Below are 13,163 nucleotides of genomic sequence, written 5' to 3'. Positions count from 1 at the left end.
TATAATATGAGGAGTGGACTTCAGTTAGCTACTGATCTCTCATTTTCTGTTGAAATTTTACCATTTCATCTAATCAACAAAGATACAATTAATAATTCAATGGAATTTATATTCCTGCTGATGCAATCTGCATGACTCCCTTTTTGTTGACTAGATTTGTATATTTCAAACGTGTAATGTCATAACCATTTGAGAAAAACACTTTGATAAATTAAGATATTATTAATCATATAAACTATGACAGACCCTAACCTTCCAAAACATTTGGTACTGTATATACATGAAAATGCCACAATTAATCAAGTGAAGAGATTAAAAAAATTGGTTGACAGGAAGAGGCTGATTCTTGAACAGGGATGCATGTACAGCATATGATGGTGAGCAAAGTAGGACAAGTACAGCGAGCGCTCAATCAGTGGGCTCATACTCTAACATCAGTGTAAGGAGTGTGTTGCAAGGGCACACAGCTCCTAACAAAAACAGATGAAGAACAGAAAACAAGGAGATGACTTAGCCACAAAAGGTTAAGAGAAGGACTTTATCTGAAGCCTGGCAAAAGGTCAGAATACCATGGGAATATACAGTATGTAAATTATTGGTCAAATACCAATATGCAAAAAAATAATGCAAAAAAGCCAAAAAAAATCAAGCAGGAGTCTTAATGGTAATTTTCAAAAATTTAGCTTTCACTACTCTAATACATTAATAGATTTTTTTTTTTGTTTAGGAAATCCCAAAACTAGGACACAAGGGTTATGTGTGACATCATGAGCCATGAATCTGACTAGCAATGGCAGATATTTCAATAAGCAATGCTCATGTATATATATATATAACACAATGGACGTACGTAAACAAGGAAATCCACCCTACCAAAATAGTGGTGGGCTAATGCCATTATAATAACATTAAAAACTAAACAACATAGAAAAAATCTAAAATAATATTAGTAAATTTGAATGCCATTGCTAGCCATAAAAATGTACAGTATGTTAAGTTCATTTAGCACATACAGAATCCAATGTTGCATTATTTTGTACAATACTCTTTGCTTTGCCTTTAATTTTTAGCATACATATATTCAAATTTTGTGCCACATTTTGTTTTCATTTTTTTCTCTCAGGCCACAGCCATTTTGGATATTTTTTCATGATGGCAAAAACATTGATGTTAGCAAACAGTGCCCCATTGCCTTTGTTGAATCAGAGAATCAGATCACGATCCATCCCATTTTCCACTGTGTCAACTGCCGGCAGTCAGTTTCTGTACCGTGATGTCTGGATTTCAATGGTCCTCAGAAGCTGCCCTACCCTTTCAACACCGAGAACAGAAACAGAACTCTTATCCTTGGGCCTGCAGAGAATGCCAGTAAGCACTGTAAGGGGAGCATTTCCTGGTGATGTCTCTACTTGTCACTCAGCCCTCACCTTTGCACAGCACCCTCACTACAATGTGACAAAAACAAGTTATATCATGTGACATCATCTTTTGGTCAGGCATATAAGATGGTAGTTTACCTTTCCACAAATTTTTGGTGTGTTTAGTTAAAATCGTTTCAGGGAGTCAGAACTTTGTGTGGTTATTTCAACTTTGACTTTTGGTTTGCATATTGTGTTCATAAGAATTACTTATGAATGCTCTGAAATCACTACAGGTTTTTTGTCTGGTATCTCCTGACTGACTAGTACAAGAAAGCTGCCACATATGATATACTGTTCGACTCTTCTTGATGTCTAATTATGCAAGATGTCAAACTTTTTGTGGTCCCCTTCCCCCAGTTATTGGAGGTCTAGACCAGAAAAACCCTCATTTTAAAGCATTTTTGTAAAATATTTTGTGCAGGAAATCACACTCTTATGATAAAAAGTATGATGATCACCCTCCTCTGTTGTTGGAGGAATTGCATAAACTCCGCATTTCAGTGGCGGCACTTTCTGAGGTGCGCAGACCTGGGACTGGCCAGATCTCTTTAGGTGGGTACACCTTTTATTGGTCTGGTTGCTATGATGGCTGTCATACTCCGGGAGTAGCTGTTGCTGTAGCGGATCAGTTCCTTTTGATGGGGCCCGATGTCACTCCTTTCAATGAGAGAATTGTGAGACTCAGATTACAGCACTCTCTGGGTGCCTGATCTGTTATCTCAGTGTATGCTCCAACCACAGTGAATGATGTTTCATTGAGGGAGACATTATATTTAAAACTTCGCTCAGTGGTTGATGGGTGCCCGCGAGGTGACACTCCTCTGATCATGGGTGACATCAATACAACCACTGGTCAGTCAGTGGACTGCCTCAGTCCCCATGGGTCTGGTGGCCGTGGTGAAAGTGGTTCCATGTTCCTTGACTTTGCAAAAGGTTAGGGGCTGCAAATTGGTGGATCCTGGTTTAATTGACCTGAGCCGCATGATTGGACTTGGTATTCCAATACTGGAGGTGTGGTGAAGGAGAAAGATCACATCCTTGTGGGCAGACGCTGGAGGCTCTTACAAAACTGCAGGGTCTATAGAAGTGCCCAGTTTGTGAATTCTGACCACAGACTTGTTGCTGCTTAGGTCCAGTAAGCTACCACCTACTAGGAGACTGAGGATGGATCTGGCCAGACACCAAGATCAGGCTGTTTCTGAAGAGTTTGCATGCAGTTTGTGTGAGTAACTTACTGAGTAGGAGCGACTGCCGATCCTAATTGATGTAATGTGACAAGACCCTGAAGGTGGCTGGGAGTTGTGTTGGTGTTACCAGTGTTCCCAGAAGGAGGTGTTTCATCTCACAGGGCACCCTGGATATCATCGAGAGGAATCGCAGCACATGATTTGATGGCAACTCCGGTCTGTACCGGGGACTGAAAAGGACGGCTGTGAGGGCTCTGAGGAAAGATAAGGAGGTGTTTGTTAGAGGAATCTGTTAGCAAGTGACACACCGTATATGGTCTAGTGACCCACATACTGCTTACAGAGGATTCAAAGCATTACACACATCCGAACCTGTTCCTCAGAGAGTCGCAGTCAGGGCAGCTGATGGAATGGTCCTTACGGATGACACTGCAGTTGTGACTCGCAGGGCTGGCTACTTTGACCAGCTGTTTACAGCTGATCCTCCAGCTATGACGTTGGATATCTCTGGGTCCATGGTTATTGAGACTGATCCTCCAGTTAGCTGTGAACCACCAAATCTCACTATATTGCATAGGTGGTGAACCAGCTGTGGGTAGTGAAGGCTGCAGGGATCTGTGGTATCCAGGGTGAACTTCTAAGGGTTGGTGGTAAGGTTGTCCTCCTGGCATTGCAAGCAATCTTTGCTTCCATTTGGGATGCTGACATCATCCCAACTGACAGGAAAACAGGACTTGTTTTCTCTATTTGGAAAGGGAGGGGTGATTGCCTGGATTGCGGCAACTACAGGGGGATAACACTGCTCTCTGTGCGGGGTAATGTCCTTGCTAGGGTCATCCTCAAAAGGATCCATGATCACTTGCTCACCTAATAGCGACCTGAAAAGTCCAGTTTTACGCCTAACAAGTCTACCATCGACCGCATCCTGGCACTGAGGGTTCTCAAGGAGCATAAACACGAATATCAGCAGAATTTCTTTGCAGCCTTTGGCAATTTCATAAAGTGTTCAACTCAGTTGATCGAGCTATTATATTATATATATATATATATATTGGGATATTATGAGACTTCGCGGGATTGATAGAGCATGAAGGGGTCATGTGGTCGCTGGAAAGGGGTGTGTGGTGCTTTCGATATCTTTGCAAAAAGACAAAGGTCCAAGTCTTTAGAGTCCTGGTGCTTCTTTTTTTGTTATATGGTTGGCGAGACATGGATGATACCCAGTGCCCTGAAATGAAGACTGGACTTCTTTGGCACGGTGTCTCTTCTGAGAATCCTTGGGTACTGCTGGTTTGACTTTGTGTCGAATGTGCAGTTGCTCACGGAGTCCCAAATGAGCAACATTACCTGCATTGTGACGGAGTGTCTGTTACAGCACTGCGGTCATGTGGCGCAATTCCCTGAGGGTGATCCAGTTCGCAGGGTCCTCATTATTCAGGACCTGAGTGGCTTGACCAGGCCAAGGGGACACCCACGTAAAACCAGGTCATGGCAGATACAGGGTAATTTCCAGGGTGGGACAAAACCGCGTGTCTGCCTGGGGGGTTGCCAACCAGGATCCCAAGCTGTTGCATTGTGTGGTGGGTGCGGCAACGTGCTGTACCACTGCATGCTCCCTAACCTCACCTGACCTGATAAACAGTATACTAATAGTTGTCTTCAGCAGAAATGGTGAAAAGAACTTGACGTTGCGCATACCACATTAAATAACCACACAGGTTCATCCCCCTAATGGGATACTAGGGGTCAAAGTTGCCCCTTTTCACAAAACCTTGAAAAAATGCGCATAATATAGGCATGAGGACTGACATGTTATTTTGAGGGTGCTGACCACAAATATGATAATGTTTGTAATATTTGATTCTTTACTGGTGGTCCTAGCCCCTTAACAGCCACTCATAGAAGGTAAAAAATGACAAATTAAAAACATAAGCATGTGGGGTATTACTTTAGACTATTTCAAGGTAGCAATTACAAATATGGTGATATTTTTGATCTTTTACTAGGGTTCGAGCCCTCTATGGACCTCTATCAAAAGTAGAAAATGACAAACCTCTTTTACTATCGACAATATTTAGACTTTAAACAATTAAATTAACGTACATACTTTAATATTTCAAATATCTGACTCAACTAATCTTACTTATTATGTACTTCTACCTCACAAAGTAAATGTTACAATTCTCATGCATACCCAGAATTAGGACGGATTACACTGATTTAGACTGCCCAGGCATCTGAACACTCTTCCAGTGTCTCAATATATCCCTACCACTCACCTTACTTTTAAATTACTTTGTAATCATTGTTGTGTTGTGTTTCTACTGTATTCTTGTCTATTATGTAAAGCATTAAGTGATTATACTTGCTATTGAATGAGATATATAAATTAAAGAATAATAGCATTTACCATTACGCTAAACGTTGAAGAACTGTTTCTGATGCTACAGTCCTTATGCATACTTTAAGTTTGATAATTATGTTTAAATATACAGTTCCAATTTACATATTTTTCTGACATTTTAAGTAAAAAACAGTTAATAATATTTTGACAGTAAACTAAGTAAAACAGTGGTATGTTAATGAAAATGTTATTTGATCAACTGAAAAAAATGTAAAAAAAGTAAATCTAGAATTTTAAAATGTTTAGGCACCCTATTGGATACAAGGTCTTACATCTTGATGGCCTTCATGGAAGAACATCAGAAGGAAACCTTACCTGCGATCTCATCACAAAAAACAATGTCTTAAGTATGCAAAACAACACCTGCATTTTGAAACCAAGTGCTGTGGACAGGTTAAGTTAAAATCAAACTCTTTGAATACAACCACAAAATGTTTGTTAGAAGAAAAAAGGAGCAGCATTTGAATTAAAGAAGACCTTACCAGCTGTTAAGTACAGGGGTGAATTTATTATGATTTGCAGTTGTGTTGTAGCTAGTGGTACATGAATCACTGTGCGACTACAGGGAAAAATGGATTCCACTAAATATCAACAAATGCTCAGAAAGAATGTCAGACAGTCAGACAGGAAACTGAAGCTAAAAAAAAGACAGCAATCCAATACACACTTCAAAATCTACTCTGAAGTACCTCAAGAAATACAAGATGAAGATTTTGGAATGGACATCTCAGTCCCCATACTTGAACATCAGTGAAAATCTGTGGGTAGATCCTAAACGTGCTGTGCATGCAAGATGGCCAAAGAATGTCCCACAGCTGGAAGCAATCTGCAAGGAAGAATGGAAAAAATGTCCAAAACAAGATTTCAAAGACTCATACCTGGCTACAAAAAAATGTATGAATGCTGTGATTTTTGCCAAAGGGGGTATTACCAAGTACTGACTTAGTAGGATGTGCAGACCTTTACAAATGCCATATTTATCCATTATTTTTATCCTAACATTTTTTCAATTCATCAAATAAATTGTAACTGTACTTTAATAGTTTAATTAAAATGCCATTGTTTTTGCTTGTGTGCTGTCAAAGTTGTATTTACTATTTTTTATGTTAAACATCAACAAAATAGGGTGGCATGGTGGCACAGTGGTAACGCTGCTGCCTCGCAGTTAGGAGACCCGGTTCGCTTCCTGGGTCCTCCCTGCGTGGAGATTGCATGTTTTCCCTATGTCTGCGTGGGTTTCCTCCGGTTACTCTGGTTTCCTCCCGCAGTCCCTAGTGTGTGCTTGGTGTGTGGGTGTGTGTGTGTGTGTGTGTGTGCCCTGCAGTGGGCTGGTGCCCTGCCCTGGGTTTGTTTCCTGCCTTGCACCCTGTGTTGGCTGGGATTGGCTCCAGCAGACCCTCGTGACCCTGTAGTTAGGATATAGCGGGTTGGATAATGGATGGATGGATGGATGGATCAACAAAATACGTAATCTTGTAAGCATGTATGTTGTCACGTGCGTACACAGAGGGGACAGCTTAAGGGCTCTGGTTATGCTAATTTCCTGCAGCTGCAGACATTGTGTATTAATGCCTTTTTTTCCTCCCCCTGCAGACCGAAAGATTGCACCACTGATGTCACTTCTTATATGCATCCACCTGGAACCACCTCTTCCTGTCTTAAGTGCCTAAAGCCAAAAGATCCGCCATCATAGGCAGTCGATATTTAGACTCCCGTCTGAAAAGACATGCTCAATACTTATTGTAAAACATGTTTGTGTTTTTTTCCCCTCATCAATTATATTGGGTTTACCTTCGGATGCCCCGACACTTTATAATACATGCACAGCCTTTTTGGCCTAGTCATGAATAAGAGAGGTTTACAATATTCAAATGGAACACTTAGTATCACATATACACTTCCATCACATTAGCTGCTTTAAGAAATGCTTCACCTTCTAAACATTTATTTTAAACTCCTAACAGAACGACTCAGGAGAAAACTAATTATGGAAACTTTTATTATTGACATTACATGTAAAATGCTGTGCCAAAAGCATAACAATCACACTGTTCAAACCTAAGCACAGACATTTTAATGCATGTATATTTATTTGACTTGATTTGCTTATATGCCATCAAATTTAATGATGGTGCTGGAGTACAGCAGCACATTGTATTACAGAGTAGACTCAACCATACAAATATATTCTACTAGCTGACGCCCGCCATAGCATACGCGGTGTAAGAATAGGAACAGAATCGGTGAGAAAGGAATTCAGAAATCAGGAAGAAATAAATACTTCTTGAAAGACACAGTGTGCATGTAGAACTTCCGGCCAAGCAGGATTACATGTGAAAGTGATAAATAAAATCAGGCTTTCTGAATTTACGTACTATGGCCATGGCATCCTGATAGTTTTGTTGCATGTATCTTGGACTTCCTGGAAATGTGGACGGTAATATGATCATTTTGCCTACACGTATGTTGTTATTTTTAGCATTTGCTTGCAGTGCGTCTGATAGTTCCACGCGCAGATGTTGTTAATGTAATCTGAGATAGTTGAGACGCACGCCCTCTGTTTTAACATACGCATCTACGACGTACTGTTGGAATAGTTTGCCGCTGGAGTGCAAAATACTAAATGTATTCCTCATTGCTAATCTGTACACATAAAATTGGCATTGAGTAAGCCTTATTCACTTGGCGGTTCTTTTATCGGTCACATGTTGTAAATCTTTGTGCCAGCCAATGTCTCTGTAAGGGAATAAAAGTGCGTAATAAAAGTGGGTAAACCATAGGATCGCAATTCATATTGAGCGTGGAAATCTGTTTACAGGAGTTGCCTATGGGATAGATGCAAATGTCCCTTTCGGCAGGCGTTTCGCCATCTTCTCTGACAAAAATCGCTGCAATGTCGGGGCATTGTATCGTCATAAATTCTGCCTAGGGTTTTCCTTGAACACCATTTATACAGATGCTGTTGGATTGGACTGAGCGATTTCATGCATGTGTTTGTATGATTTAGCGAAGGGGTTGATGGTTCTGAGCATGGAATCTAGCTGGAGATGTACATTTTCGCTAAATGCAGAGTTTGATTTATTTTGTAAGCGTACTTCAGTAGCTTGCGCTGTGTCAAAAACATACAACTGTCCATATCCTGGAGAGGTAGAAATGTTAGCGTATAGTGGAGAGATTTGGTGATAAATTTGCCCGTGTATTTTAAAACAGTATTGCCCGTGGCCAGGAGGTTGAGTTATCTGTGCACCCATGGAAGCACAAGCTAAAGAAGAGTTGTATTCTCAAATGTGTTCGTGATACTTTTTAGCTTCTGATGTTTGCTGTGGGCGCAGTGGGTAGCGCTGCTGCCTCGCAGTTGGGAGACCTGGGGACCTGGGTTTGCTTCCTGGGTCCTCCCTGCGTGGAGTTTGCATGTTCTCCACCTGTCTGTGTGGGTTTCCTCCGGGCTCTCTGGTTTCCTCCCACAGTCCAAAGACATGCAGGTTCGGTGGATTGGCGATTCTAAATTGGCCCTAGTGTGTGCTTGGTGTGTGGGTGTGTTTGTGTGTGTCCTGTGGTGAGTTGGCACCCTGCCCGGGATTGGTTCCTGCCTTGTGCCCTGTGTTGGCTGGGATTGGCTCCAGCAGACCCTCGTGACCCTGTGTTCGGATTCAGCGGGTTGGAAAATGGATGGATGGATGTTTGCTGTGTAAGAAGCTGTTGTAAAGACACAGGTGGCTCCCGCAAAGGTGGTAAAGCTACTTTACCGTTGTGGCAGCACCTCGAGTACTTGTTGGATGTATTACGCTCAGCAGGCCAATATAGTGCATGACATGGAAGAGGAAGAATAGGAATTGAGAAATTCCGTGTCGGCTGCGTGTGGGCGGGATCGGTTTTGAAAAGGAGCTGCAGGTAGTGTGGGGTAGGGTTTGGAAGAGGACGAATAGGAATCGAGAAATGCCGTGTCGGCTGCGTGTGGGCGGGACCAGTTTTGAAGTGGAAGCAGGACGAACCAGAAGAGAAATATATATATAAGAGATGTTACTTGGGTCATGCACTAAAGACCAATAACAAATTACCTGCAATGAAAATCACCTTCATATCTTGACTATTCTTTAGTATGCTGGAGAGCCTAACAGATGTAAAACAAAAAAGTGTGTATATAATGTAGGTAGTGGTTAAAGCATTAGCAAAAGGCTATTTTAGTAAAAAGGTAGGCAAAGCACAGTCCATTGTATATCCAAATGTGATGGGTGCGGCAATGCATTATATCAGTGCATGCTCCCAACCTCCTCCGCCTTCTCCTCAAGGACTAACTGCACATCAATAATATTTGACTGCAAAACCAAATTCCCTGAAGCTTAGGTCAACTATAAGAAGGCCTTTGACTCCTTCACTCACAACTAGATTGCAAACAGCTAGGAAATGTTTGGTATCTACAGTAACATCAGAAAGTTACTAAAGATTGCAATGGTATCATAGAACATGCTGCTGACAGTCAATGGACAGGTACTTGGAAAGATTGGCATTCAAACGGGAATAGTCCAGGGTGACTTCCTGTTCCCTCTACTCTTTGTAGCAGCAATTACAGTGCTCACCATCATCCTTGGAAAGACAAAACATGGCTACCAATCCATAAACATGGCTGCAAAGTTCTCACACATGCTTTATATCGATGACCTGAAACTCTATGGTAAGACAGAAGCTGAGCAGCAGTCCATCATGAACAATGTCAGACTTTCAGAAATATCATCACAATGGAAATCAGTGCCACCCAAAAAATCAAAACAATGAGAAGATCAGCCTCCCCACTAACCAGATCATTAAGTGACTCAGCCCAGAAGAAAAATGTAAATGCTAGGCATACTACACATAGAAGACATCAAGAATGAGCAGAGAATAACATATCAAGAGTGTTCAGAAACTTCTGAAGTCCAAGATGAATAGCAGCACCACAATCTATGTCGTAAATAGACAATAACAGACATAATTTACACAACCAGAAAGGTCAACTGTACATAGGCAGAGCTGGACAACCTGGACTATAGGACCAGGAAAATCATGATGGTCAATCAAGCATGATGGTATCACATTCTCTGGAACACCAGGGTTCAAACAGATAGACATCTGTCAAACAACAAACCAGACTTCACTATGGTTAAAACGAAGAATAGCGTATGTGGCAATACCAGAGTTGACCAGCAAGAAGTGGAGCAGATCACAAAATACCACAAATTCAAGGTCAAATTGGAAAAACTGTGGGAAAAGAGAACTATGATGGTAACAGCAGTAATTGGAATCCTGGGCTCAATTTCCAGAGATCACAAGACACGCCCGAGGACACTTGGGCAATACAAGATCTCTCTAAAACAAATATAGTGACCAACACTATAGGTAAAATGTGTACATGTTAAGATAAGTTAGTTAATCTATGTTTGTCATATATCACTCTTTCTTAACCTTATGGCAAAACCCTCCTGAAACATATAGCTCTTCCTGTTCTTACTTCTATCAAAACTGAACCTCTTACATATAATTTCTATGGACAGTTTTCCATACAATATTCATAAGGTAAGCATGTTATATTTGTTGACAACTGAACACAAGCAATGAACGAGTACATTCAAACTCAGCATGTGAGGCAGGAGCACTAAACACCATGCCACCATGCTACCCATTATCTACTTCAAAACCTACAAGCCAAAGAAGAAGTATGCTCTTAGGTTAGGATTTAAAAATCTCCATGGGTCTGATAAGTTACGATCTGTTACAAACTGTGTAATTATCTTTGAAGTGTTAGATGTTATCACCATTGTAGTGGAGGATTTATCCAGGTCTGGATATAAACCACAATTAAAGTGTCCGGGCATTATAATTTTGTGAGTGTTCAAATTAGGGACAGATACAAATACATTTTGGAAGAAATCTCTATCATCCACGTTAGGTGCATAGATATTAATCAAAATAACTTTTGTATTAGATAAATTGCCCATCACAATGACATATCACCCTTCAGAATCAGGAATTACATCTGATACTACAAATTGAATAGTTCTGTGTATTAAGATTCCCATACCACTAGTTTTCTTTGTATAGCTGGGGTGAAAAATTTGTCCAGTCCAATCTCTTTGCAGCCAAAACTGATCCTTGCTTCATAAGCGAGTCTCCTGTAAAAATACTATCTTGGCATTTATATCCTTCCAAGCCATTCCATTTTACATTTACATATTATTACCAAATATTCATGGAATATCAGGGAGACAGCAACAGTGTTGAAGGCAACACTCCCGTCCTGCATCTCTTTACTACACATATTAATATTCCCCCTATTGTACTTTTACTGAATTTACGAAATGCATCTGTTGTGTTAACTGAGATACGATATTATTTATATACTGACTTCGGAAACTTTTTCTGAACAGCTGTTAAAGTTTTCATAAATCAAACACATAATACAAGGATTCATCACCATTTGGACAGTAAAAGTAATCAAAAATGACTACAAAAAATGCAGAGAAAGAAAAACCAAATGTTTACAGGACTCAGTGCTATTAAAGCAATTATTTGGCAATATGCCAAAGAAAAAAACAAGATAATGCTGTAACCATACATAGAATGAAAAGGGACGAAACAAGGACCTCTGAGTTATAAAAGAAACACTTTCTCTGGGTCTTTACTTTGCATTAAAATAAAGAAAGCTCATATTAATTCATTGCAGTCCTTTAAAAATATTTTTGAGGAGCTGTCAGGGAGCAAGATAATTATGTACTGCAAATCCTGTTTGATATTCTGTCAGACAAGGACGAACGATGATAGACAGAACTGTTAATAGCAGTGACTGTTGATTGTGTTTATCTTGATTATGCACACATCACTCTAGTTTTTCAAGCAAAAAATAAATAACACTAAAAAATAGGCTGCACAATCCAACATATCAGATGCAGAATGTGAACATTAAAATTAAATGTAAAATATTTCATAAAATTTTTTTCACATTTTAAAGCAAACACTACATAATTCCTCTTTGTGTTAATTTAACTTTACTGACAAATGGTTACCAGGGTCAAAGCAGTATTTGAGCAGGATACAAATGAAAGGCCAAATAAACCTCTCTGGAAGTTGGTCTGCACACGGCGGACAGTTTTGGGTGCTATGATGGGGAAAGTCAGGGACATCTCCGGAGGAACATACTAGAATATTACAAGCAATAGATTAAGATTGGCAGTGATAGAAAATAAATGCTACATCTATTTGATGTCTTGCTGGGATTTATAGATAAGTCATTAGATGGCAGGTACTAGAGATTCTTTCCACTTCACAAAAATGTTAATATTAAGTAAGGCAGAGCTAGCCCAGTAAGACTGAGTGTTACTGTATGCAACAAGAATTCCCTGTTATGGAGTGGCAACCTACCCAGTGTTGTTTCTTCTTTTGCCTCCAGTACTACTCGAATAAACTAAAGCTCCATTAGATGCTCTAATGAAAAAAAAGCCAATTAAGAACATGGGTGGCAAAAATGTCTAAATAAATATGTATGATTGGACAGCACAATATGACAAAATGCAGAGGCAAAACAAATTGATTTGAAGGACAGTGACCTATAAGAGTGTAACCAAGAATCCATAATATACCTACCCTTTAGGTTAGATATTTACCTACTGTAAATCTGTAACCATGAACTGACAACTAAAGCGATGTATATAAAACCATAAGGGTTGACCATCTGTTATGTAAAAACCCATCCACCCATGGCCTTTGAAACTGAACCTTGGTCTCAATCAACAGTTTATTCCATAACACATACAACATGACTCATGAATTAGATGATCAGATCACAGCGAGACCAAAGTTGGGCTCTGAGTCTCTCTCACGGCTGGCACAGACGCGGCACCGTACCCCTGATTGTATGGCGTGACAAGATACTCAGGATGGATCAGACTTGTTTTTCCAGCCTAACCCTAAGATACTTTATCAGTTTGAGATCTGGGAAATTTGGAGGCCAATTCAGCACATTGAACAATTTGTCATGTTCCTCAAACTATTCCTGAACAATCGGTGCACTGTGGCAGGACTGTTGAAAAAGGCCACTGCCGTCAGGTAATACCGTTGCCTTGAAGTGGAGTACGTGGTCTGCAACAACCTTTAGGTAGGTAGTAGTTATCAAAGTAACAT

The 13,163-nt window shown here is 40.3% G+C and overlaps 1 protein-coding gene across 10 annotated transcripts in view; it reads right to left on the bottom strand.

Moving 5' to 3' along the window:
• Positions 1–13,163, bottom strand: part of mapk10 (mitogen-activated protein kinase 10) — a 402,326-nt gene that overhangs the window by 272,818 nt on the left and 116,345 nt on the right. For 7 of the 10 annotated variants that reach the window (XM_051928085.1, XM_051928087.1, XM_051928086.1 and 4 more), the window contains exon 2: positions 5,702–5,838. The exons of the other annotated variants lie outside the window; for them this stretch is intronic. In XM_051928085.1, coding sequence (XP_051784045.1) covers positions 5,702–5,800 — 99 coding nt within the window. In that variant the 5' untranslated portion in view covers positions 5,801–5,838. The remainder of the gene's footprint in view (positions 1–5,701; positions 5,839–13,163) is intronic. 10 annotated transcript variants of the gene reach the window in all.

The sequence above is a fragment of the Erpetoichthys calabaricus genome, chromosome 5 (assembly GCF_900747795.2).
Source record: "Erpetoichthys calabaricus chromosome 5, fErpCal1.3, whole genome shotgun sequence".
Classification (NCBI taxonomy): Eukaryota; Metazoa; Chordata; class Cladistia; order Polypteriformes; family Polypteridae; genus Erpetoichthys; species Erpetoichthys calabaricus.
The sequence above is the reverse complement of the archived record's forward strand: the minus strand, read 5'-3'. Positions and strand labels throughout refer to the sequence as shown.